This window comes from Orbicella franksi, chromosome 8, assembly GCF_964199315.1.
Source record: "Orbicella franksi chromosome 8, jaOrbFran1.1, whole genome shotgun sequence".
In the NCBI taxonomy this organism is placed as follows: Eukaryota; Metazoa; Cnidaria; class Anthozoa; order Scleractinia; family Merulinidae; genus Orbicella; species Orbicella franksi.
The window spans coordinates 26,995,735-27,022,702 of record NC_138152.1 but is presented as its reverse complement, the minus strand read 5'-3'; the positions used below and the strand labels follow the sequence as shown (position 1 = coordinate 27,022,702).

Sequence of the window (26,968 nt, the reverse complement as noted above, 5' to 3'; positions counted from 1 at the left end):
ACTGTTCCAAAGGAACGGGGCAACAACAGAGAAAGCACGGCGGCCATAACTATTTAGTTTGAAACCAGGCACGCGAGTAAATTTTTTTTGCAGATCTTATATAACGTCCCGGAATGTAGCTGTCAAGGAGATCCTCAAGCTCAACTTAAGCTCAAGAACAACTTAAGCTCACGAGAAAGTTGATATTCACTAGCATTTAGCAGCAGCCGGTTTTAAAGAAAATTACCGAATGAACAAATAGATTCCATTTTGACATGCGTCTGTTCAGTAATAAATCACAGATGACTTCAAAAAAAAAAAAAAAAAAAAAAAAAAAAAAAATTAGGACACGAAGCGATAGCCGAGTGTGCCACTGATGTTCTTATCACAATTTGGCGTCATCTGTAATCTATTACTGAACAGACGCACAGCATGGAATCTACATGTTTTATATTGTAAAGAAAAAATAAGAATGATATTGAGGCCATCTTTGTGTCTGTCCTCAAATAGATCACAAGTGAGAACCAATCGAAATGCGAGAATAATTTGACTTATGCACTGAAAACTGTTAGTATTCACACCTTGCCTGATGAACTGTAGTGTGCAACCTAGAATATAGCTTTACCAACTACGATAGAGAAAACACGAGTAAACGCTGCCACAACGATCCCCAAAGCCAGGCGCGAAAGCCTTGAAAAATAAATCTATAATGAGCCAAGGGTACTGGCTTAGTCAGTTTCGCGTATCTCGTGTTTTCCAAGCTACACTCGCTGATCATGGCCAGAGTCAGTGGACAGAAAATTTCGCGTAGACACAAAATATCGCACACTCCATCAATATCAGCAAAGTCATTAATTTTATATATAACGTTGGCAAGGGTCAAATAATACTGTTTATTTTTTGAGTACCTTAATCTATCCATGCTTTTTAAACCTTTCCACCACCGGGCACGGAAAATTTTATTTTGTTTTTGGTAGTTGAAAAAAGGACTAAGAAAATGCCTTGCTACTTCTCCCCTGTAAAGTCAGTTAAGTTCATTTATTCTTTTGAACGCATATTGAACTTTGTTCTTTCTCTTTGTAATTAAAAATATTTATATCGCGAGTGGATAGTAACGTTTGTCCTTGTTTTGGGTTATTAAGGTTTCTTCAAGATATTGGCTTTCACGTTCCAGCTGTTTATATCTGATGTAATCAAAAATATATCGTCAAATATATTGCGTTTCATGTTTTCAGAAATCACAATAAGGCATGACAATGAGAATAAGGCTCCAACGTGCTGTAAGCGAAATCTTTTCTATGACTGAGGCAATGCCCGTGGTTTTCAATTCTCTTCCTAGGTATTCAGGGTGTTCATCATGGATGACTTTAAAAAAAACAAAAAACGAAAACAATGACTGAGACATGCAACTGCCTCAGTTGGCCTTTTATTAGCTACGGCCCTGACTGCTGGTGTAAACATACTATTTAAGGGCATTTATCAAGGCAGCGTAGGGTTGTTTTCAGTTTATGATCGGTTCACAGAGTTTTCATTTCACGTCTTTGCCGTTCTTACGCAAAGTGCTGGTTGTTTGCAGAAATTAAGAACGGCAAGACAACCTTCAAAGGCGATCCACAGGGCTTCTTTTGATAAACCATAAGGTCATCTTCGCGTTACACAACCACATATGGTCTCTTTGAAGGCTTGTCGATAGTTTGTGCTTTGAAAGGCATAAATAAAAGGGTTCAAAACTGAAGACAGAAGTATAAGACTTAGCGCAAGCACTGTTACCTCATTGGGCACTGGCCCGTGTATCTCAAGCTGCCTTACAATTGAAAACGGTGTGAACGCGATGATAATAACAGACGAGACAATGATGGAGAGTTTTATGACCTTCTTCTTCTCCTGTGCGTCCACTTCGTTAGGAATGTTCATCGGGATTATCTTAGGACCAAAATACAGCGTACGAATTATGTGAAAATAACAGTATATTATGACCATTACAGGTAGGGCGATAGCGAGAACTATGGCACACGTCCAGAAGGTAAAATTCAAATGTACACTCCATGTTCGAACACAAAGTTGCTCTGAGCTGTATTCGTCAAAGTACACCAAAGGCGTAACTGCGGCTATTGACAAAATCCAAATAGCGATGATAAAATAACGAAGTGTTCGCTTTCCATACTTGAGTCCATTGCTTAAAGGTTTCACAATGGCATTGTATCGTTCCAGAGCGATAACAGTCAGTGTTAGAATAGAGCAAAACGATGCAGCCGGATAATAGGAGTTAATCTTGCAAAAAAATAAGCCCAAGGTCCTTGAAGGCATAGGAAACGCTCGTGCTATTCCCACTGTGTACGCCAGAACGTTTGCCATTAAGTCAGACGCAGCCAGGTTGGCAAGCAAGAAGTTCGTCTTTGTGCGAAGATATCGTTTCTTCTTTACGACTATAATAACGAGAAGGTTTCCAGCGATGCCAATCGGGAGAAGGACGATTGCAATGCAAAGGAATGAAACCAGACCAAACAATGTAACTTGCCTCGCATTAGTGGTCGAGTTTAAGGCCGTCGCGTTAAGAGAAACGTTCATAATTTGAGGTTCTTGAGGTTACAAAGTTAGAATTTCAGACGACAAGCTGATTGGGACTTACGATATTTATTCCTTCTATTTGACCCTGATATTATGTTTAATACTCTGATACATGTAATATGCTTAATCACCCAGGTTGCTTAAGTTATTTTAAGACACTGTGGTTTTCATACTTAGTTGCTTCTAAAAGGAAGCAGTTAAAACTAAGCTGGAGGCTTCAAATCACCAAGACGACAATTATGAAGATGATTGCAAATATTTATCTGTTCCACCAAAGCCACTACCATGGCTGGTAGATTACCTTGCCAATCTGTAGGTGCTTTTTCATTTAACAGACTATCTAGCTCAGAATTGAATTTGTATTGAAAGCATAAATATCTCAAAGTTAGCATTGTCTTGCTTTCGTTTTTCTTTTTTTCTTTTTCTTTGCTACGATAGCAAACAAATTTATATTTACCTGACCGAGTAAAAATAACTAAAAACGTGTGCAGTTGCAGGGGCGTATCCATGATTTTTCAGGGGGAGGGGAAGGGGTGGCTGGTGCTCAGGGGTTGCAGAAACAGTGGGGCATGTAACAAACTGGTGCAATTTGACAACTGAAACCTAATTGAACACTGTTTCACCAGAAACACCAGCAATGCCACAATGTAGAAATTACAATCAGGTTCCTGTCTAGAGAGTAGGCCTTTATTTCTGCCATATTACTCACCACCTTTTTAAACGTTATTATTTTTGTTTTTATGTTTTGTTCCTCTAAAAGGGGGGTGGCTAGCCACACAATCCATACCCATCCTCCCCTCCCTAAATCCGCCCCTGAGTTGATCACCAAATCAAACAAGCCGTGAAAGAATGACTAAGTACGTCATCAAAATGCTAAGTCATAACAGCTATGACTATATATGGATCGTTCGCACGTGATGTTAACAAAATCATCAAAATTCTACAACATTCTAAGTAAGGTTAGTATTTTAAATTGTGATACACTTCAATGGTGAATGTCATAGGTACACCGTACTGGTCATACATCACTCGTTGTTGAACCAAATTCATCCTAGGGTATATACTTTTCTAGATTGAAATCTTTTGGTCCAACAAGCTGTTCTTTTGGCATATTCTCGACATTAGCATCACTAGTTACTGGAAAGATTTTTGTTTAAGAAATGTGCTTCCGTGCTATTAGAACTAGGAACCCAAATATTACTTTTTGTTTAAGAAGAGTGCATCGTCCTGGAGATAAAGGCAAACAAAGCGTGCTGCTACAACTAGGAACACAAAAATTACTGTTTGGCAAAAGCCTTCAATTAATTACTAAAGTAAAAGTTGATCTATTGAGAATATAATTGACTTGAAAATGGAGTCACTGATGTTTTTTCCGTCATGACGCACGAAGTTTCATGAATGGCAAGATGGTCACGCTTTAGGAATTTCCGAAATCCAACCTATTACAAAGGATGGGAGTGCAATACATCGAAAACCCACAAACCATCTATCAAGGGTGCCGCCTCGTGCCTTTCCGGATTTCATAACAATTACTGTTACATAACAATCTCTCGGCTCGAGGAGTCATGTCCAACGGGGCGAAAACGTTCCATTCACGAGCAAACATTCTCAAACATTCTCTCACGTAACACTAAACATTTATTTCGTTCTAACTGAGCTGCGAAAGTTCCTCTGTGAAATTTTTATAGGAGTTGCGCTTGAAAAGTTTAGCCAAAATGTTTCAAGTTCCTCGTTTGTTTTACGTGTTAACCTTTCCATCCTTAACTGTCTTTGTTCACTTATTGTTTATTATTATCTCTTTGGTGTTTTTCTTTTCTAGTAAACTACTATTTTCAGGTTTCCTTCAATTTAAAGGTAATTTTGTACATGGCAAAAATAATCGTCAATCGCTTTTTTTAATTTTTTTTTTAATTTTTAATTTTTTTTAATGAGGTCTGCGATGGGTTGCTCAGCTGTGTTTGGACGTGGTTGGGAAGTCACGTTTTTTGAGTTTATTTCCATCGGTTGTGTTTAGATGTCGTCGTGTTGCTTGAAAACAGTTTTATCCGCTCACAAGGAAATCGCTTTTCTTTGAATATCAACACCTGATTTTATCTTCGGTATTACAAACCAAGCTGATATTGCTTTAGCGGACTTGTGAATAAAGAACTATAAGCGTAATGAAGCAATATAGGGTAATTAAAGCAAGAGATATTGATGTCTTTTACTTTCAAGCCTTTTCAAAAGTATTTTCGGGATCAATAATTGCCGGTTACTTTGCTAGACATGTTTCTGTGTTAATTGGGGTCATGTGGTTGGCCGCGTTGACACAAAGCATAAGTTTATGAGTAAACTATATTATTAAATCGATTGATGCATAATTTTTCATGCCAGTGAAGTCTGTGGGCGACTTCTCTACGGAGTTATGTCATGCAGACAGTCTTAGTGACTTCAGTTCTGTTACGCCATTTCGGAGTTTTGATACTCCCTAAGACACACTCTGTTTAAAGGAAAAGGTACTTGGAATAAGAAAATGTTACTTTGCTCTACAAGTTTCCGAGAAGTTTTTACGTAATGTCGACGCAATAATTTCGAGTTATTAATTCAATGGGGTATACACTGAAAAGGCTCACAAATCGAAATAGATTTTCTCTCTCCCTCCCCTTGCCTTCCTCGTGTAGAGAGTGACTCATTTTGAAAGAAATACATGTAGTCGAGTAGTACAAGTCGAATCCATTTGTGCAAAACGTTTTTTTTTTAAATTTCACACCTAAACTAATATATATTCAAACCGTGTGAATTTAAAATCTGCATTTGATATTGACCGCGACAAGATGACCACAAAACCTCATGTACTAATGGTTCTATTTCTTTTAAAATAGAGTGAATCTAAAGAGTATTAAGACTACGCGATGATATGTATATATATTTATTAAACCCATTTTGAAATCACTGGTTTTCCTTGCAATCTGGTTGGCTTTCAGCAGTGCGATTTATTCACGAATCGCACTATTTTTTGCTCTAAATCGCATCTTTTTCTCAGCCAATGAGAATGGGACAGTAAAACAAAACAACCAATCAGATTTCAAGGTTAGTTTAAAGAAGGCATTAAAATTTCAGGAAAATGAAAGACAAAAAGCCATTGTGTGGCGAATTTTGTAACAATTATTGCTAAAACTTTGTTGTTGTTTTTCAAAATTTTTGACGAATTTAATTAATTACAGTTTCTGAATGACGATTATGAGCTCCTTCAGGCTGAAGACCTACTTTACAGGAAGTTTCCAACATTCAGTGTTCATTTTGACGAATATTTTGGCGATTTTTCTTCAGCATCTGCTCAAGATCCGTCCAACATAAACAAACGAAAACCACACAACAGATTCAGGGTCATCTCAAGAAGGTAGATGTTTCCTGGTTTCCGGTTGTTTCAAACGAAGGAACACAGGAGCTCAACTCTGTCGCTGTGAATAAACATACGTAGTCAAAATACGCCCCGCTCCACAAAACAGTGAATGATGAACGAACGTCTTCCGAAGCTGGTGCCCCGCCAGCTTGAAAATATCTTGGAACAAACGACGCCACATGAACTTGACAAGGTCTTTAGTATTAAGTTCTACGCCGAGGTCACAAAAAGAAACGGAGATGATAACGAGCTGGAATCCCTTAAAATCATGCAGAGTACCATTGAAGGGTATTTAAAAGAGAAAAACTATCCACTGGGCATCGTGCACCCGAGGGAGTTTCGCAACTCAAAAGTAATCCATCGCAGAATTACACTAGCTGCACCTTTAAATTCCTTCTCCAAAGACAACTAGAAGTCTCAGCCTCATCCACAGAAGAAAAGGAAGGTCTTCCATCATTGATTCAGGGGACGATAATTGAACTTTGATGTATGAAGTAGCCTGTTTTCGCTCTGACTTCAGAACTGCTTGTTTCTTTGTTACGCTCGAACGAGTTTTCGTCAGATGACATCGTTTTGCATACTCAATGAGGTGTCAAGCCGTTTCAGTTCCGCTATTTTAACACTGGCTACTGAATCTAAAACTTAACGTGATAAAATTATGCGATTTCAAAATGGATTTAATAAAGTGGCAATTGAACTTCGTGTTGTGCAATTTTGGTCTGAAATCACACTTGTGATTTCAAATCGAACTCGCGCTGCGCGCTCGTTCAATTTTGAAATCACGCGTATGATTTCAGACCAAATTGCACTCCACTTAGTTCAATTACCATTATATACATACTCTTCTTTTCATGTTGTTTTAAGCCTTTTTGTCGCCTGGGCGACGGGCAGTAGTGTTCAAAAGGGAAAAACATCAAGGTGGTTTAGCGGGCTCCTTAAATAGTGCAACATTTACTGAAAATAGGCATTGTAAGAATTTAACCATAATTACTCTGATTGACATTGTGCTGTATAAAGGGCCATCATTGCGTCACACGTAATGGGCCCATACAAATCTCGTGCATGTGTGAAATACAGCAAAAAAATGAACTGTTTACTAGAAACGCTGCCTTCTAAGACGTTCATAAGCTGCAGCTGGAAGATTGGAAGTGCTAATTCACTGTTCTACTACTGAATTGCATCGTTGCAAAACTTAGTCGCGACTTTCTAGTTAAGAAGAAGGAACGATATCTTCCAGGCTCTTCGTGCTACACAAACGTCCTACTCTTAAACTTGAGGGCTTTTTAGCTTCCTTCCTTCCTGTTTTGAGGACACACGTCAGTGGTGTAGAAGCCCTCAGAATTACACAACTACCTCGTTAATTCTCGGGAGTATTAAATATGAAAACCACAAAAAGTCTTAAAATAACATGAACTTGAAGTTCTCGGCAAATATAAAACACTCTACTAGAGACATCTTGTAGAGGTATGTTGGTCGTGTTTTGTTCTAAGAAACTGAAAAGAATGAACTTCTCTGACGATGCCATGGCTTCAAACTCGACCTCTAAAGTAAGGCAAGTTACCACGTTCGGTTTGGTAACGTTTCTTCTCGTAGCAATTGTTGTTCTACCGATTGGCATCGCTGGAAATATACTTGTTGTCATAGTTGTAAAGAAGAAACGATATCTTCACACGAAGACGAACTTCTTACTCGCAAACTTGGCGGCTTCTGACTTAATGGCAAACGTCTTGGCTTACACAGTGGGAGCAGCCCGAGCGATTCCTATACCGGCAAAAACATTTGGTAAATTTCTTTGCAAGATTAATTCCTTTTATCCGCCATCATCGCTATGCTCTATTCTAACACTCACTGTCATCGCTTTGGAACGGTACAATGCCATTGTAAAACCTTTGAGCAGTGGACTCAAGTTTGAAAAAAGGACGCTTCGTTATTTTATCATCGCCATTTGGATTTTATCATTAGCAGCAGCTACTCCTTTGGTCTACTTCTCCGAATACAACTCAGATTATCGATGCGAACGAACATGGAGTACAACAACGAAATTTATCTTCTGGACCTCTTCTTTTATCATGATCGTAGGTATTCCTCTCATAATTATTATCTACTGCTACTGCCACATAATACGCACGTTGTATTTTCAACGACAGATTGTCCCGATGAATATACCTCGAGAAGTCGACGCACGAGACAAGAAGAAGGTAGTAAAGTTGTCGATTGTTGTCACTTCCGTTTTTACTTTCGCGTTTATTCCGTTTGCAGTTGTAAGAGAACTTGAAATTCGTGGACCAGTGCCTAATGTAGTGAGCGTCTTTGCTCTCTGTTCTGTACTTCTCTCTTCAGTTTTAAACCCTTTTATTTATGCCTATCAAAGCACAAACTATCGGCAAGCCTTCAAAGAGACTATTATAGGTTGTCGTTAGCAAAATAGCCGACTGTAACGTAAATATGGCGTAAATCTACCCACTATCTATTGTTGTACACAGTGAGTAGCCTAGCAATGGACAGCTATTGACAAAAAGAAGGCCACTTCTTTGCACGCGTTTCGAGGAGGATTGTGAAGAGGAATGTTGTTAAAGTTTTAAACAACCAGTAGATTTATACTAAAACAATAAGATTATTCGCTCTCGAATTTTTATGTGTCGCAGTTGACTAGGGCTGTGCCCGCGTAAACTATCACGCCATAAGAATGCCGAGCTCTTAATATAATTGTTAATTATATTAGGAATAAAAGGTTGAAATAAAGCTGTATTGATCTTTTATGTAGGAAGCGGAAAATCACTGAAGCTATGCCCTCCAATGCGGAAATGTCAATCTCTATTCTAGAAGCGCCAGATAATTAACAATTGTTGGACGATTTTGAGCAAAATACCGTGATTTGTCAGCAGGAGCAGATCAATTCTTTGCCGAAGCCGAACGCTGAGGCAAATAATTGATCCGCGAGAAACCGAAAAATTACAATATTTTGCTATAACAAAGTTCGAAAATTGTTTTATCACTGTGATCAATAAGTTTGTTTTCATATTTAAATCACTCTCTGACAAATGTAAATGTAAATTTTTCTTTATAGTGGCCATGTACTTAGCTATACAAGCACTAAGCTTAGCTAGTTTACAGGCATGCCACTTACACAAAGGAAACAAATATTTCAAATACACGTAACATCGTTAAAATCCCAACTGGCAGGAGGCGGACCAGTCGGCTATTTACAAAGCGTGACCGAGGATTTCAACTCGAGACTACCGAGAAACAAATCCCGCCAGTGGCAGGGTGGAGACCTTCAACGCGGGACCTCCAGATTACAACACCAGCGCTCTAAACCACTCGGCCACGCTGCCTCCTCTGACATTCCAGGGATGCGGTCTGCCCGACATGTTTTACGCAAGAGCGTGGTTACAATTACGCATGAGCAGAATACTATTTGCAGCACAACACATTAAGACGGTCTACGCACGAGCAGACCATTTTTTGTAGGCAGTTATTTGCTGGTAACGTGGTGGGCTCTCGGCCAATGAAAAGGAAGACAAAATGCATCAAATGATAATTCTGGAAAGTTGTTCATCTGCCGAGCGCGGTTGCAAAGCTGAAGGAATTATTTTATCATATGTAGAGCGCGGTCGCATAGCTAGAAAATTGTGGAATGTTTGTAGTGGTCAATGCGCTTAGCCGCACCTATCTAGCGCTTAGGCATGCTACTTAAACTGAAAGAAGCAAAAAAATTCAAATTAGCATGATAGAGTTAAAAAAAACCCAGCTGGCGGAAGGCAGACCAGGTGGCTATTTACAAGCATCACCGGGGAGTTGAAATTGGGTCTACCGAGAAATAATTCAAGCTTAGTCGTCAGAGCGGGACTTGAACCCGCAACCGCTGGAGAGAAACCCGGCGCCTTAACCACTCGGCCACATTACCTCTACAGCAATATTACGTGCTGATCACGTATCCGACCACGAAATGCAGAACAAAAACCGTAAATACTGTAGAGGCGCGCTCGAATTACTAAAAAACAAACTAAGGATAGCCGAGGAGGTATTACAAAAAGTTATCCAAAGGTAGAAACGATCGATAGAAACTAACAGAAAGTAGCGTTGAACAAATATGAATTCTCCCTTCAGAGTTCACTTTAAGAGAACTGATTTCACTCACAATTGAATGTTAACAGTGAAGCGCGGAAAAAAAAAAAAAAAAAAAAAAAAAAAAAACCCTTCCCAAACGTTAAAAGAAAAAATAGTGATTACTAGAGAAACAGAACCAAAATAGAGTTTTAAAATCTTCATGAAACAATACAGACCACACCCTCTAGGTAATCATAAAGGAAATAAATTAAGCAGCTACGTCACGGATTGCGCATCTTGAAAAATTTAGCCTGAATTTTTCAAGTTCGTTGTTTGTAATTCGTGTTAATCCTCTCCCTCCTTAACCATCCTTGTCCCTTGAAAATATATAATTTATTAACTAGAGCTTAAAATTTATATCAGCAGCCCTAATAAAAAAGTATTTTTGACCTCACTAATCACGGACTGTAATCATTCGGAAGTCTGTTCCACCATGTTGACGTAAAAGTAGTTTTTCGATGTAAGTCTGATGGTTGAGAAGGTTTTACTTGGCAAAGCGCATGGAGACAGGGAAATATAGAGCAAGGCTAAGGGAAAATGGGGAGGCGCGGTGGCCTCATGGTTAGTGCGCTCGTCTCTGGATCGAGCGGTCCGGGTTCGAGCCCTAGCCGGGGACATTGTGTTGTGTTCTTGGGCCAAGGCACTTTACTCTCACAGTGCCTCCCTTCATCCAGGTGTATAAATGGTTGCCGGCGAATTTAATGCTGGGGGTAACCCTGCGATGGACAAGCATCCCATCCAGGGGGGAGTAGAAATACTCCTGGTCGCTTCATGCTACTGAAACCGGGATAAGCTCCGGCTTTATGAGCCGCTTGGCTCGCATGGAAATATTTCTTCCTCCCACTCCACGAAAAGAAAGCAAAAAAATTAGAGAAACAAAAAAGGAAAATTCGCTCTCGTCCTCTGTTTCGAAATTTAAGAACATCCTTCTCTTTGTCATGCAAAACAAAAGCGAGAAAATTTTGCCTACATCAAGTAAAGGAAAAATAACAATGCCTTCAAATGTGGGTATTTTTCACGATTTTTATTCGGCAAGAAAGTTTATTTATTAGCCTCTACATGTAGTAACACACGTTTCGCTTCGAATTGCTCCATGAATTCGCGATATTTTCCAAAAAAACAATTTGTCATGTCAATAAGCGGATATTAGTTACTGTAGGGTTGAATGGAAAATTTCTTTAAGTCGCACGCATTTTCGATCCTTGGCAGGTGTTTTTTAAGTAGCTATATTTGTTGTGAAAAATGCTTTTCAAAACACTCGAGTTTATCTTCTCTTATTCGACTATTAAAGATTTAAAACAAAAATCTCGTATAAGCTGGTATACCTTTTTATTTCCCACGTTAAATTCGATTGCGGAAATTTTTAGCAATCGTATTTTCATTTTCGTGTTTCTTATTGGTATAAATTAACGCAGACTATAATTGATCACGTTTCTCTCTTGCGGCAAAGAAAAGATTATAATCTTGCGACAGATGTCAGCCTGCCTATCGCCAAGGATGTTTTGCTTTCAATATGCAAATATTCGCCTACCACTGTCGAGAACACAAACAAAAGGAGACGGTACAGAGAGAGTTCGCTCACAAGCGTGATCCTTGACCAGAGAAGCGCACGACAAAAATCAAAGATTTCTTCGCTAGTTTTACGGTTCAAAAGTGACGGTTTTTTTTTTTAGCGAGAAACAGAAATGGATGACGAACATCTGCAACTCGCCAAACGACACTCTTTTCCATATATGCAAGTGTACACATGGAATATGTTGAAGTCTAGATCCCCAAATGAAGTGGAAATCCAAAGCCCTAAAGCGGATCCTAAGCCCGTTATTAACTCCGACGGGACCAGCGAAGAGAGAGAAGCTCGCTTAGAAGCCGCCATATTGTGGATACGAAAGGAATTGGTGAGACCCTAGCCCTTGATAAGACACCAACAATTTTAAACATGGCCTTGAGATAATATTCCACTTTCTGAATTTTTTTTTTTCGCGATCTATTCTCAGAATGTAACAAAATTGGAGCAAACGTAGTTTGGTAACATAGCAAAGATTATAATCCTACGACAGGTCCATACGGAACTTATTTACCTAATTGTTTCTCCATGGTGGGGTCGTTTATGTTACCAGCAGTCTTGATTACAATGACGACTCAACAGTCTCACTGCAACAAACAAGTGATATGCATGGTTTCGCATTTCACTCAAGCAGGCCAGGCCGTGCTTGAGGACAGCAAAAAATTCACCTGCACTCTCAAAAGAAATTTAAAACTTATCGCACATTTTAGATTTGTAGTTGTTGTTTAGTCTTCGAAGCCTTTACATTGAATGATTGAATTGACGACTAATTCAAAATCAATAACCCAAGACGATTTCTATTTATCTGATCGCTCAGTGAGCATCACACAAGCAAAACAAACTGTAATTACAGTATTCGTAAGGCAAAAACATTAAACACATCAAGATTCAAATTGTGCATTTTGCGAAAGTCGGACGCGTTCAATTATTGAACAGTGAACATAAACCGGTCTGTGAACAAAGATTAAAACAAGAGTGGAGTCTATCACTGAATACAGAGAGTACAATATACCATTATTGACTAGCTTCTCTTGTGTAAATTAGCAACCGAAATATGTAACCAGCCATGGAGCTGTTTATGTAAATTAAAGCTGACTACATTAGTTACTTTGTTAACTAACGCACAAGAGCAGGCAGATTTGGGGAATTGGTCTTGTAATCCTTTAAGCAAATAAAGCGGCGTTAATTGCGTGCTGTTGAAAATACCAACTCTGTCTGTCAACACGGCGTCTAAAAAGATATTTTGCTTCGCTAGGATGTCAACAGCTTGTTGACCAAAAGGTCAGAAGTTATCCCTTGTTCAATTCTTTTAACTTTCCGGTCTTAATCGCACTGCGGACGGAAAACAAAGAAGAATAAAGAATTTCGCGAAACGCTTCGCTTGCCCGCTTGTTCTCGCGCACGCGTCGCTCGCAGGAAGGATGCGTGATTGATCGCGCGTTACATCGAGCGTTACATCGCGCGTTATAACGCTTTGGCAGCGTGAACAATGTAAGCTTTAATTTTTACGTCAAAAAAATCGTACTCGTTTGTTTAACTGTGTACGTTTCCTTTATGTTTTCAGTCTGACATGCGACACCAAGACAAGTACTTAACACGGCAGTTCATTCAACTGAGAGCAACGATCCAACGAATTAAAAGCGAGAACAGCTTACTCGAGGGCATGGAAGGCAGTACAGACCGAATGAAAGAACCTTCCTTCCGACACTCGATTCCAGGACCTACTATTCGCCCTACGTTTGGTAGAAGTATATCATACATGTAACAAAGAACTCATTTGTTCGCCTCGACTCCCTTTGTCGAGCAAAGCTATATGATGTTTAAATGAACTATAAAAATTGCTAACTTAGTAAAATTCCGCGGTGCAACAAAGAAATAACCTTGCATCAGATTAAAACATTAGTTTACAATTTATCCAGCTTCCTAGACCTTCCAAACTTTCGATGTCTCCATCTTGAGTTAGACACGAACGCGTCAAAAAAGACACTACGAACATTTTACGAAAGAAAACGATGTGCTTAGTTCGGTTACGAGCAATGCCCGAACGGTTACGCGCACGCTGCGCAAGGTAACGAACACGATGTGAGCGAGTACGACCATTGTGCGAACTGTTACGAACATTGTACGAACTGAGTGGTCACGGAAGTTGTGGAAAAAAAACTACGAACATTGTACGAAACTCGAAAGATGACGACGGAACTTGCGTGAACATTTTGTCCGGCAGCGAACATTATGCGAACGATTTCGACAATACTTCGTATGTAAATGTTACAAAGCTGGCTTTAATTGTGACCGTTGGACTGTTTACAAAGCGCGTTGTGAAATTCAAGATGGAGAAAATCGGGGGAAAAGGTCTTTTTACAGGAACCTCTAAAATGTTATATTAAGAAAGGTTATCTGTTCCCGTTGAGAAACCCGAATTACCTAAATTAAAAAACAAACAAACAAACAAACAAAAAAACAAAACAAAACAAAACAAAACAAAAAAACATGTAATTATCGACATTTACACCAGTCAATATAAGATTAAATTCATTTTAACTTTATTTTACATAATTCTATAAATTGTAACATTTTCAATATCGTTCATACTATCGTTTTTGCACGGAAACTCCGATATATTAATGATACATAATTTCATTACTATCTGTCATCAACTATTCAATAAATTTTCCTGCAAAATTATGATTTAGAAGAATAAGGAAAAGGGGAACTTTAATTTACATTTTTTTTGAGACATTTGTAACCAACATGCGAACCGAAAGTACAAAAAGATAAAACACCTTCCTAATGATATTAAATACTTTCAAATAATCATCTCGCCTAAAATATATAGGAATAAAAATATACTTAATAATTCTCTCTCTTTTCGTATACTCTTCAACTCAGAATTACACGACACTGTTGTGTTTTAAATCATTTTTCGGCATAAAACGTAACTAAAATGCTCTTAAAAAACCAGGGATTTCCTCCCTATGGAAAACTATCTTGCAGTTAAGAAATCTCTTTTCTATCCAGAACGAAACAGCCTTCAGTTACTCGAAGATCGCGCGGTCGGTCGGTCGGCCGGTCGTGAAAGAAAAACGATTTTTTTCTTCTTTAAGCAACATTAACAACGACAGTTTCAACAATGATAGTGGCCTGCACTAAACATAAAAATATGACGACAATTCCTCGGTTCTCTCTCTCAACATAAGAACTTTAAAACGTATGGCAATAAACACGACATATACATGCGCGGATTTACAACGTAGTACAAGCTACAATGTGGTATTATTTTGTTTTAGTTCTAATACCGCAGAGCGCGTATTTGTTAATCTGAATTATCTTCGCTTTTAGACTTCGTTGATCTGCAGTTGCGCCTTCCAACTGCTGTACATTCAGGCTGTACCTAGATGAGGTGTTCCTATATTCAGCGCCGCGTAGGGGAAGGGCACAAATGCACTTCATGACATACATTTTGCGTCACTTGGAATTCACGAACGCCTTCTTCGATTATGAGTTCAAGGTCCCTTCCACACTACGCCGAAGAAATTCGAAAACGCAACTTTATTTCCACGGTTAGGTCTACCGTCCACACTAATCCGTCACGAAAACGGAGCTTTTCGAAAACGCTCTTCAAACCGGAGGAATTTGAAAACACCGGCTTTGCGTTTCAGTGTGGACAGAAAACATTTTGAAAACGGAGCTTTTCGAAAACGATGACGTCACGACAGTCATGTAATTTCCCTGACCGAGTCCTCCTCAATCAAAAATCCAAATGACCTATGATCGCTGCCTTCTCAATTTTATCCGGCGTAGTTTGGATGAAAAACAACTGATGCATTCTCAGAGTGAAAACGCCGTTTTCAAATTTCTCCGCGAGAGAAAGAACGTCACCATATATACGTAGTCAAAAGAACGTCACTATATGCACGTACCCGGCGGCGTGTTACAAGACCTTGCGTTGTTTGAGACTCCTTGACTAGAAACGCCCCACAGGTATATGTCAATTCAATACATTCATTTCACGTGGCTTGCGACTCGAAGGCAGTTCTATTTGTCATCAGCTAAGCGGCCGAAAGAACGTCGAAATGTCTGCATATCCAGCAGAGTATTGAAGAACTTTCTGTTGTTTGAGCCTTCGGTTTAATTCCTCGGTGGCCTTCCTATGGCACATGACGCACAGGGTTCTGTAGTTGTCTAATCCACACTCCCCACCCCCCTCAGACACGGGCGTGATATGATCCGCCTCCCAGAACTACAAACGAAGGAAGCAAAAAGTACATAATCAAATTAAGTCTTCGAAGCTGAGTTGCACTGTGATGCGTTGGGTTGCGTTGGGTTGCGTTTCGCTTCGCTTCGCTCCACTCCGCTCTGCTCTGTTACGTTCTGTTATGAGAGGGATAGGAGAGGCAAAAGATCGGAGTCCATTAATTGGAGTTTCCCGGGAAATGGAAAGTGGGGAGACGTTGCTAAGACTACTTTGCATTGGTACACTAAGCTTCCCAGCAATCATGGACGTGTTGTTATTCCACATCGGCGGAAAGGAGGAAAGTGAGCAGACTAGCTGTTGCCTAGAAGCGTTAGCTCCACTTACCATTCCCTCTTTTGGTTCCATGACCATCTTTTTCAGCGTCCTCTGTGGGAGGGCGGAATAAGGCGTTCGCGCCAAGAACGCCGGTCGATTGCGGACGCTCAGAACTGTGACGCTTTGGTACAAGCTGTGAGCGTCCAGGAAACACAGCTGGCAGATGCCTCGCTCTGATTCAAACAGTGCCCTCCTTACAGCTGTACCGCTGACACGAACCTGGAGGACAAAAGAAAGGTGGTCAGTGTAGGGGCTGTTCGCTCTATAGGGCTTGGTGTACTTTTTATTTTATTTTATATTTATTTTTAATTTTTACTTTTTATTATTTTTTTTACAATCAGATCAATTTCATAGTGAACATGGAATAACGTCGACACATCAAGATAAAAGTGTGCTTGAATGTTTTACCAGTCGTCCCTTTTCTATTTTGGTCTCTGATCAGACTGCGCCTGTTCCAAAACAAAGCTAAACTACGTGTATTAAATTTTAGATGGCCGTTAAATAGGGTCAAGGACAATAGGAAAATCCTTATCTGGACGTACAAAAGATGGCCACGGCCGCTTTATAGAGGTGACCAGATAACAGGGGTTTTATTGGCAGTATTTTACTGACAATAATTTCAGGACTTTGATAACTAGCCGCTTAACAAGGGGTGGCCGCTTACTATAATATTCTAGCGATTTTTTAAAGCTCCACTCTACTCTCTGCTTCTTTTGAACAGTATCTCAAAGAAATTAATGGCAAAGTGAATATAAACTGTCGTCGAGAGCTATAATGAACGTGGAAAGGTACATGACAAAGATGTACTCAACAACTCTCGGATTTCCCAGAAGCTTACCCAGGAAATTGTCGTATCATTTGCCCCTGTTTGGCAATTAAGTATCAAATTATTATTATTAACTACCTGATATTCCTTTTTGCAATCATACGAACAAAATCTTGCGTCCCAATCGGAGCACTTCAATTTATCCACAAAATCCACCGGGCCCTTGCAAAACAGACATAAGGGTATCCCATCAGCCCTCACGGCCTGGTAACAAGACTTTTCATCGCTGGCTGTACTCGAGGTACTCTCTTGGGTAGTGTCAGTAGATGCAGTGCTGCCCGAGAGGGGGGAAGTGGACGATGACAGGCCTAAGGAAGGAAATTGTGCAAGTTATGAAATACTGGCCTCTTAAACAGATTACTGAAAATTCCAAGACGAAATCTGATAGGAGATCGAGCAATTTCAGCTTTTAATGGACAAAATCTTGAACCAGAAATAGTTTTAAGCATAGTACAGTCCTTTTTGCATTTTCCAAACGGTAAAAATATAAACAGTTGCCTGAGACAATACCAAAAACAATTTCCCATGAAAACTCGAGAAAATAAATTTCAAAATTCAGAGAAATTGTGCAAACACAAGTAAAATTTCATCATCAGTTTCATTTCACCAGTACGTGTTTCATATGAACTTCAAAATTTGTTTTCGACCATGGCGTTGTTAGGAATGATTTCTTTTGAAATGATTTAAAACAGTCGCACAGAAGTTTGCAATACAGTGTAAATAACCTCGGTACAAAGTTTTTGTCCGCTTGTTACTCAAGCTTGTGGTGGACTCCTTAAATTCGCAGCATACTTACCATCACTTAGCTCCCTGGTGCAATCAGTTTTTCTTTTTCTTTTGTTTCCTGTAATCCTCGGTTTCTTAACTACACGAACCTTTCCTCCAATTTCTTCCGCAGTATCGATGACATTTTGAATTTGAGTTTCCTAAAGTAGAAAAACGACACATGTTATTGTAGATACACTGTTTTTGACTGTTGGCTTGTTTACTTGTCCTATACAACTTCTCATATGGACTTTCTCATAATATGTCAACAATATTACTTTATATTGTATATCCCAACTATATGCGAAATATAACAAAAGTGTCTACCGAAACAGTGTACTCTCTGTAAACATTGAACGAACAGTTTAATTTGATCCGCCGAACCCCAAGCGTTTGGACTTTGGTTAATTTTTTTTTCAACACTTTTGTTTACTATTACTTCGCCTAAGATACCTGTTTATGTAAGTGCAATGGAGTTCATGAACACACAAAGTGCTGAAAGGTTAGTTGTAGGAAAAAGGAACAGTGGCTCTCCTTGCAGATAGCGTATCCACTTGTACGTAGAAACGGGCAAGGAACGGGCAACAATAAATCACGTTGAGACTTAACACCTCATGAGCGTTACCAACCTTTGATGGATGTCGCACATAACTTGATTCTCTGGTTATACCCTGAAAAAAAAAAAAAGATACATGCATACACCGTCAGATTGCTACATTAACGTCAGAATCGTCACCTTCTCACAATGTGAGCGCGTTAATGGATAGCCAACAGAGAGTTTACTGAAGAAACGACGGCAACGGCAGCGGTAACGTTGCATAACAAAAGATTTAATGAGCAGGACAATGGCTGTACACATGCGTTATAATTCTTGGAACATTTCTTTGCCGTCCTCTGCAAAACAGCAACTGAAATGACCAAATTCTGCGTTGTCTGAAGAACGTGAACCACGAGGGCTAATTTTTTAAATTTCTATTTCAAATTTATCGCTGTGTTCCGGAATTAGTTTTGTGATAGTTTTGACAGTGATAAACAAAGTAAATGACTTGAGAGTATCGCGAGATTCAAAGGTAAAATATAAAATCAGTTTTTAATCGACGTTGTCCTCGGCGTCGCCGTCGTGGCTTCTTAAACTCCCTAATAAAGAGGTACAAGGAAACACGCTCATTTTAGCATTCCGTTAATGATAGCAAACAAAAGCTCCTGTTCAAAAAGAGTAATTCTGACGCCTACTCGTGAACAGAACCAAAAATCACGAAAGTCTCGGGCATAGCACTTTATCCAACTAGTTACAACAACGGTACTTATATGCATACCTTTCTTGCGCATTCGTAAGCCTCCAGAGGATTATCAAATATCAGCGCCGACTTTCGGAGGATGCGCTTCTTTCCTTCACCCATCCTGAAATGCGACGAGAACATCAGCGCAATGAAAATATCAGTAACCTTTTTAGCCTCTTCAGTCATATCTTAAACCCCCACAAGGGTGACCACTGTGACTCAAAGGAGAGGCGCGTGACCAGGGGAGCTAGGACAGCCTTGCATACGGCTGGCGCACCTGAAATTTGAATTGACCAATCAGGGTTCGGCAGGCCGGAAAAAACTGTCCTGTCCTGACGCGAATGTATGTTAACAGGAAAGGCATTGAAGGCGGGCAAGTATATTCTCACTGGGATGGCATTGAATATTCACGTAAAGGGCCGTATGATTCCAAAAACGATATCAGATTGCAAAAAAGAGAAAAAATATATGGCACATTTTGCTTCTCCAAGCTTTTAATTTGGCGCTAAACGTGGGTCGCCCGCGTTCAGCAACTCACCCGTATTTCGTCTAGTGTCGCCAGGTAAGAAGATAGTTATGTTATTTTTAACAAATTATCTTGTTCCTCGCCAAATTAAACCCGGAATTCTCGAGTTAAGTATTAGAAGTGGCCAAAACAACAGAAACATTGTCTTTATTTTGGTAGCTGCGACTATTACCGTGTCGTTTCGGTAGGACAGTTCGGTTTTGATTGCCGCTGGTACGCGGGCGCAGTCGCCTTATGCAAGAAGGAGCGGCGTAACTTGTTGCTCGCTGACCACTCAATCCGGATTAAAACGCGTCAATTACAACGTCACCGCGCCTTTTACATGTATCTGACCAAAGGCGAATTACTAAAAACTTACTTTTTTTTGTTCCAAACCACGCCTTACCTCTTCCACGTCTCAAGCAAGCTTTTCGCCTGCTTGAAATTGTAATCGTGGCGTAACAAGGCCGGCAAATCGTCCATGTTGCAGCTTTTCACATCCGACATACAAAAGTTTATTCCAAGCGGTTTGTCGTCCTGTGTACACATAAAATTCACAAGAACTACATGGATAATGAACATAGAGTTTGATTAAGTATGAATTTTGAATTAATATGATGAAGATACATGTATTTCACCCTCATGGCGAATGTTGAAAAATGTCTTTTAAGGCAGCGTCCATATGGCGTCACGATAATCATATTATTTCCCTGACCAAATTTTCCTCAAACACAAATCCAAAATAACTGGTGATTGTTGCATTTTTAAGTACCTCCGGCGTGGTGTGGACGGAAAACTTTTGATGCGTTTTCAGAGTCAAACCTCCGTTTTGAAATTCCTCCGACGTAGCGTGGATGAGGCATACAGCGCTAACCCACCCTCAGGACAAAAGATTAGAGTACGTCACGAAATCACAAACTGGTTTTGGTCGAAAAGACAACTCAGCCTAATAGGCCAATCAGCTCTTCGACATCTCTGAGCAGAGAGAAAATCTTACAACAATTTATCAAACAGTACTGCAGAGGGAGAACTAAAGCAAAGATAATCATATGATTACTATTGAAAGTACTTCAAAGAGTTACTAGTTAGATAGTTTACCTCGTCGTACAAATACACACGCTCCGTGTAGAGACTCAAGCAAAACTTTAACTTCATTGCTTCAGGGACATCATCCAGTTCATCTGACTCTTCTTCTTCCTCCAATACTGCTGCAGGTTCAGGCGTAAAATTACCTGTAGTAACTGGCGACGATGGCATCTTGCTATCGAGATTGCAAGTACGTTCAAACTGCTGAACATTATCTGCAGCAGCTGTTGTGCAGGTCTTCGGTTGTTCAGGAGTTGTTTGCAGCTTTTTCTTTAACTCGGTAACACTATAAAGATCCGAGCACTTTGTGAACAGTGGACTCGTGACTGCTGGACTTCTAGATGCGGTTTCACTGCTGGAAGGCAAAGAACTTTGTCCTGAACAACTGTCACTTTCCCACCAAGAATCGTCATCTTCCCATTCAGACAGGAATAATTCTTCCGCTGCAGCTTTCAGCTCTTCAAGATTTTCCTCCACTTTGCTGTCAGACTGTAGGCATGGCAACGAATTGTCACTAATAGCCACTTCCGTGGCGGAGACCGCTAAATTCTCTTCACAGCTGCCAGTCGCTCCAACGGAGTGAGCTGAGACGTCAGGCTTATCAGAGTACACCTCGAGACCAATTAGACAGCTTTCACTTTTCTGACGAGGTTTAAGTTCTACTTTATCATCGTCCATAGAAGGAAAACAATCTTCTGAACTAGTTGCGTCTTTATCGACAGGTGTACAGTGTGCCGCCTCTTTCTGATCAGTACTGGACGAAACTATTGAGTGACATGACAATGCTCTGTTCTGACATAAGCTATCTGCGTCATCAGAAAAATCATCAATTTCATCAGACATGTCAATGTCCCCTCGAACCTCCTCAAGTTTTAGCCGTTTCCGTGGCTTAGACTTGATCACGCCGGAACCATCCTGACTTGGGCCTATTTCCAGACCACCGTCTCTTTGTCTACTATCTGCATCATGGGATAATTCCACTGGTTCTGGAGTGAAGCCTTCAGCATCCGCTACTGAAGTGTCCTCGTCATCGTAAGTTACATGCACGCTATACACGCCTCTGGACTCATCGATACCAGTAACGGAACAGCTGACAGGGTCGACGTCCATTTCTTGTCCGTTTTTGTCCTTATTCACCCTGTTTCTGTGCCATGGTCTTCTCTTACTTGCTTTGGTCTTCAAGCAATCCTTCTCCTCCCTCTCTACTTCATGTACGTTCTTACTTGCACTCAGCCTCGCACTCCGTCTTCTTGGAGTAAGACATATGGAGCACTCAATCATTTGTGACAAGTTCAAAAACGTACAGGCTGAACACGACCAAGGAGGCAAGCCAGGCTCAGCGATCTGTCCCTTGTCAGAACCATCTACAGCCATTGCCTCTTCCAGAGTAGCAGAGTTGTGTCCTGCTTTTGGCGCGTCTGTCGATACTTCCTCTGAAGCAACCAACGCGTCACGGATCAGTGTGCTATGCAGTAATACCAATGATTTTCTATCTTCATCGCCAGCTGTCTGTTGTGTAGACACATCGTTGATACCTTCCAATGTCATGTCGTGCTTAGCTACCAAACCATTTTGCCCACAACTGTCACTAGCAGAATTGACACTTTTCGAAACCACTGCAGTTTCCACCATTTCCAGATTGTCGCAACTTTGTCTATTCGATATTTGAGAACCCAAATCTTTACTGTTGGGTGTGGTTGAGCTCTCCACGTTAACAACACGCGGTGTGAGACAGACTGAGCATTCCAACAGCTGCCCATCATTAATAAAAGTGCACGCTCTACAAGGCCATTCAGGAGGCAGCTTCTGATGATTGTTATGATTCCTAACGTCTCGAGTTACAGTTTTGTACTTAGATCTCTTAGTGCCCTTTCGCTTTTTGGTCTTGCTTGATTTCCGTGCAATGCATGCAGTAGACGCCTTCTGGGAATTTCTGATACTTGAAGCTTGAAAATCATCGGAAGAATCCTCATCAATACAACTAGAATTTGGTGCGTTTGTTTCAACATCCCCTGAATCAGCTTTGCTGGGTACGTTTTCCTTGCAAGTATCATTCTGCAACCAGCACTTTGCTGCATATGAAGAATTATCAACAGTGCTACTTCCTAGTACGTTTTCTTCCAGTGATTGCGTATTGCAACAACTTTGTTCACTTCCATCTTCTGCACTATTGCTACTTGGGCTGTTATCGATTTTATCCAGGTTTGCTATGCCGTCCACATGAGCAAATTTAATTTCATGGGAAACACTTCCACCACTGGCATTGTTGAACACGCTCATTGGTTCCAAATCACCTTTGTTTTCACCAACAAACTCACCCTGGTTTAAGCCACCAGCTTCAGTGCAATTCTCCCTCTTGAAACCTTCTTCGTTTCGGCCATAGCTTGGATCGGAATTCTCCACTTCACTAATAGAATCTGTTTCAATTTGATTGCAGCTTTCTTCCGAATATTGACTCTTGTCTAAATACGATTTCAGAGGAGAGGTCTGTTTTTGTTCTCCCTCGCGCTTACAACGTGAATCGGCTAACATGATGAGGCTCACATTTTCTAAGGTCTTCCTTGGTGTGTCAAAGATGTCAACTTTAGTTTCATTTAAATCCTCATCTTCCTTACAGTCTTGTCGTATCTTTTGTCTGTCATCAATTCCATCTTTTACCTCTTGCTTCACACTTTCACAAGCACTATCATCTGACACTTGGCATCCGTTTTGCATTATATTCGACGTCCTTTTACAAACCACGGCAACACATTCTATATCAGCTTCTTGTAAGGACGCCAGAAACCCACGCTCCTTTTGTTCAGAATCACCTCCACCGCCGCCAACTACACTACAATCATCTACCTGTTCTCTTTTGACAATTGCTGGCTCGCGTTCTTCATCTAAATAACCTTGTAGAGTCTGTGATTCCGAATCAGGATCATTTCCAACAAATTTCAAAGGACTTATATGTACACATTTACTTTCCTTCTGATGAAGTTTAGTGTAACTTTTGCTACCGGTGAAAGAAAGCTTGCCATCTTTCACTTTCTTGAACTTAAGCATTTTCGGCTTAAGTGGACAATGTTCTTCTTCAGTAGCTTGCTCTAAAGGCTGATCAGGTTTGCTTGCATCATTAAGACTCTCTTTGACATTATTTTGAGGATTCTGCACACATACTTCTTTGTGTTTACCATGTGTATTTTCCTCAGGGACGGGCTCAAACGCTAATAAGGAATAAAATGGAGCAAAAGTGTACCGTAAAGTTAGGTCTAAAAACATCCCCGCCCCATTTTGCACCCCCAAAACATTCCGACACTAATCCCAGCACCTCCCTTCGACCTCGCAGCGTAAAAGCCCTCTGCTTATCAAGAGGAGAAGCCATCAGCTCATTTCCAACAGACTTCAAGCAATGCAACTTTTAGATAACTTTTAAATAAAGTTTTTGACAATCGCTCAAGAGATAATATTCTCGTATCCCAAGAAAAAAGTCACTTCTGTTAAGAAAGAAAAGGTGTCTCACAAGGATTGCTCAGAACCTGATGTACTTTTGATAGGACTGCATCAGACAAACCCTCTTCAAGTTGCAACATTTACTCAATGAGATCAACGTTGTATTTTCAACGTGTAAAACTCTACGTTTTAATTCCTGACCTCTCGCTTTAGAGTTTCACAGCGACTTATCCTAAGCCTTGATATGCGTTTCTACGCAATGCGTTTCTACGTTCCACATCAAAAAATTCTCTGAACTTACGAAGTTTCTTCGCGAAATTCGCGACCTAAATAACACACTAACTAACAGAAACAGTTAAGTCAAAAACACTTGTTCAACAAAATGCCACGGGCAAGATAAACTTGTCACATTAGTCGAATTCTATTCAAGTGATGTTCACTTTAACTTATTCAATTGTTCGAATTCACGTCCTAACAAGCGTTCTTAGCATTTTCGTTAGGCACGTTTACAAAAGACACGTATTCCTAAATTCTAGAAAAATCTCTACTGAACGTACACTTGTAACGTACGTTACCTTCTGAAATCAGGATGTCGTCGTCCAAGTCATCCCAGGCCGAGATATCATCTTCATCACTGTCTTCCACAGTTATCAGCTTCTCCTTGGAGTTCATGGCTCCACCCTGCTCTACACTTTTCTTTCTAGAGTTGTCTCCATGTTGATATCCAATACTGCGTTCCGCAGAGTTTGGCTGAGAAGAACTTGGTGTTGCAACGAAAAATGATCGCAGGTCTCTTTGGTTCTGATCTTTTTTAAGAGTCTTTGAAGAGAGCTACATCGTACAATTAAAAATAAAAAAAAACGTTTTGTAGAAAACATTGACTTGAAATTGAATGCCAGGTAAGGTTTAAGCCATTTCAATTAAACGGATTGCTCTACTTTTAAATGTAGCTTGTATGTTGTTAGTGCATTCCTATTAATTAATTTAATCAACTGGAAACTTTAAAAGTGTTTCGATGACTGTAGAGTGATAAAATTGTAGAATTTATACCTGTATTGTAGAGTTTGGTTTATGAATAGATGTACATTTGCCCCTGTCACCTAATTGAATCATCATATACTGACATTATTTAAAGTGGTCACAAACTTTATCTTAGGTTTCTTTTTCTTCTCTTTTCTGTAGTTTTGTTTGTTTGTTTTACTAACCTGCTCCATTACAAAATCCTCTAGGTCATCAGCACCCTCTTCCTGATCTTGTATCCAAGCAGCACACGCAGACAGTTGTCGGTTCTGGTCTTCATCTCCGTCCTCGACCTGAAGCTCTTCACACTTGCCATCAAGAGTGCTGCTGGTCACATACACCTATACAATACATTGAATATATAAATACCGAGATGTGCCAGTTGAAACACTCGCTCCTGTCTGCATTAAGACTAACTAAAAGCATTGTTTAATTAATATTCGATTGAATAACCCTTTGATGAAATAACATATAGACTATCATTGTACATGTACCTTGCGCCTGATCATGGACCAAAGTATCTCATCGACGGTGCCTCGTGCAATCAAATAATGAACATTAACAGGTAGCGTCTGACCAATCCTGTGAGCTCTGTCTTCTGCCTGGATAATGACTCCAGGGGTGTGGTGAAGCTCGGCAAAAACCACATGATGAGCTGCTGTTAGAGTGAGGCCCTGTGAATGGAGCAAAACTGAGCATACAGACAAATACAACTCATAACTAAACTAATGATTACACACAGCAATGTGCCAATTGATTGAATTTTTGCCATGTACGTCTGTGCGATTTTGCCAAAAAAAAAAAACAGTCATGCCCAGTAGGTTTTCTCCTGGGCTCAGGTGCAGCCAGCTGCTCTAAACCTAGGGGAGCAGGGTGTCAAGGTTGGGCTGGGGACATGGCCCGGGCAGTGGCCTGTCTGGCCTAGCCAGGGGATTGGTCAAGGCACTTGGGGCCGCTGGGACTGTCCCTGAGCTCTTTGCAGGCATGTTTTTGCAATTAGGGTCAGACATGTATTATAGACAAAGACACATTTTTCTGTGACCAAGTAAAATACATGTACATGTAAGTTGAATGAAAAGCCAAGCAAAGGTGCAGTGAACGGTTGTTATGATAATAACCAGTCTATAGCAAAGCTGATCTAGGGTGCAAAAAGTTTGCATTTTGAAAGATCATTGTGTATACTCACATATGAAGCTGCTTCGATGGACAAGGCTGCAATGCGTACATTGGGATCGGTTTGAAACGAATGCACTAAATCCTAAAACAAACATATAATTACTTTAGTGCATGTAAGCTGATCATCTACATGTAGCTATAGATACGTACAACATCTGGTGTTCAGTAAGTGTAACCATTTCCAGAGATGCCATTCAGGGGAAGAATGGTATTACACCCAAACTTCCCATTGGGCACTGTATTGATTTGTGTATTTTCCGTGGCATGGTATAAAATAGATATACAGTTGAAGCTCCCGTAAGTGACCACCCAAAATGTCACGCCCAGGTGGTCACTTACGGGAGGTGGTCATTTACGAGGGCTTAGACCATATTGGGTCAAACGTTTGCCTCATTAGCGTATGGTAACTACAGAGACTTATCCCGTGCTTCACTGCATCAGTGCCCAAACCAATTTCATCTCTATTATGTGTCAAGTGGTCACTTATGGGAGGTTTAAAACAAAAGAAAAATTCAAATTTTTGGCTCTAAAAGTGGTCGCAGTCACTTAGTGGAGGTGGTCGCTTACAAGAGGTTCCAAATATTAGTGATTTGACTTGAAAACTTTTGGTATTTTAGAAAACTGGTCGCTGAGGAGAGGTGGTTGCTTACGAGAGGTGGTCGCAACCGGAGGTTCAACTGTATGCACAATTGCAACACTTCCTGT

General features: G+C 40.2%; 4 protein-coding genes across 12 annotated transcripts in view; 2 read left to right on the top strand and 2 right to left on the bottom strand.

Moving 5' to 3' along the window:
* LOC145495129 (uncharacterized) overlaps positions 1-26,968 on the bottom strand; it is a 66,043-nt gene that overhangs the window by 31,460 nt on the left and 7,615 nt on the right. For 5 of the 9 annotated variants that reach the window (XM_081474701.1, XM_081474702.1, XM_081474705.1 and 2 more), the window contains 11 exons: positions 26,274-26,345; positions 25,582-25,761; positions 25,273-25,428; positions 24,643-24,898; positions 20,648-23,841; positions 19,956-20,086; positions 19,081-19,165; positions 18,394-18,435; positions 17,796-17,925; positions 17,078-17,307; positions 15,751-16,392 (listed from right to left, as the gene is read on the bottom strand). In XM_081474701.1, the coding sequence (XP_081330827.1) occupies positions 15,874-16,392; positions 17,078-17,307; positions 17,796-17,925; positions 18,394-18,435; positions 19,081-19,165; positions 19,956-20,086; positions 20,648-23,841; positions 24,643-24,898; positions 25,273-25,428; positions 25,582-25,761; positions 26,274-26,345 (4,995 nt within the window). In that variant the 3' untranslated portion in view covers positions 15,751-15,873. Of the gene's footprint in view, positions 1-14,124; positions 16,393-17,077; positions 17,308-17,795; positions 17,926-18,393; positions 18,436-19,080; positions 19,166-19,955; positions 20,087-20,647; positions 23,842-24,642; positions 24,899-25,272; positions 25,429-25,581; positions 25,762-26,273; positions 26,346-26,968 lie in introns of those variants that run through there. The other 4 variants (XM_081474709.1, XM_081474703.1, XM_081474708.1 and 1 more) reach the window with 2 other exon arrangements.
* LOC145495134 (substance-P receptor-like) lies at positions 656-3,066 on the bottom strand. The gene has a single exon (XM_081474715.1). The coding sequence runs from the start codon at positions 2,545-2,547 to the stop codon at positions 1,621-1,623; it is 927 nt and encodes a 308-aa protein (XP_081330841.1). The 5' UTR covers positions 2,548-3,066; the 3' UTR covers positions 656-1,620.
* On the top strand, positions 5,751-10,114 carry LOC145495133 (somatostatin receptor type 2-like). Its single transcript, XM_081474714.1, has one exon. It carries the CDS (start codon positions 7,396-7,398, stop codon positions 8,347-8,349), a length of 954 nt encoding a protein of 317 aa, XP_081330840.1. The 5' UTR covers positions 5,751-7,395; the 3' UTR covers positions 8,350-10,114.
* Positions 11,459-14,024, top strand: LOC145495139 (uncharacterized). The gene is made up of 2 exons (XM_081474719.1): positions 11,459-11,934; positions 13,168-14,024. Exons 1-2 carry the CDS (start codon positions 11,725-11,727, stop codon positions 13,366-13,368), a joined length of 411 nt encoding a protein of 136 aa, XP_081330845.1. The 5' UTR covers positions 11,459-11,724; the 3' UTR covers positions 13,369-14,024.

Coding starts and splice junctions, on each gene's coding strand:
- LOC145495133 (XM_081474714.1), top strand. CDS start 7,396: ATGTTGGTCGTGTTTTGTTCTAAGAAACTGAAAAGAATGAACTTCTCT.
- LOC145495139 (XM_081474719.1), top strand. CDS start 11,725: ATGGATGACGAACATCTGCAACTCGCCAAACGACACTCTTTTCCATAT. Junction 11,935..13,167: donor TGTGGATACGAAAGGAATTG/GTGAGACCCTAG, acceptor TTATGTTTTCAG/TCTGACATGCGACACCAAGA.
- LOC145495134 (XM_081474715.1), bottom strand. CDS start 2,547: ATGAACGTTTCTCTTAACGCGACGGCCTTAAACTCGACCACTAATGCG.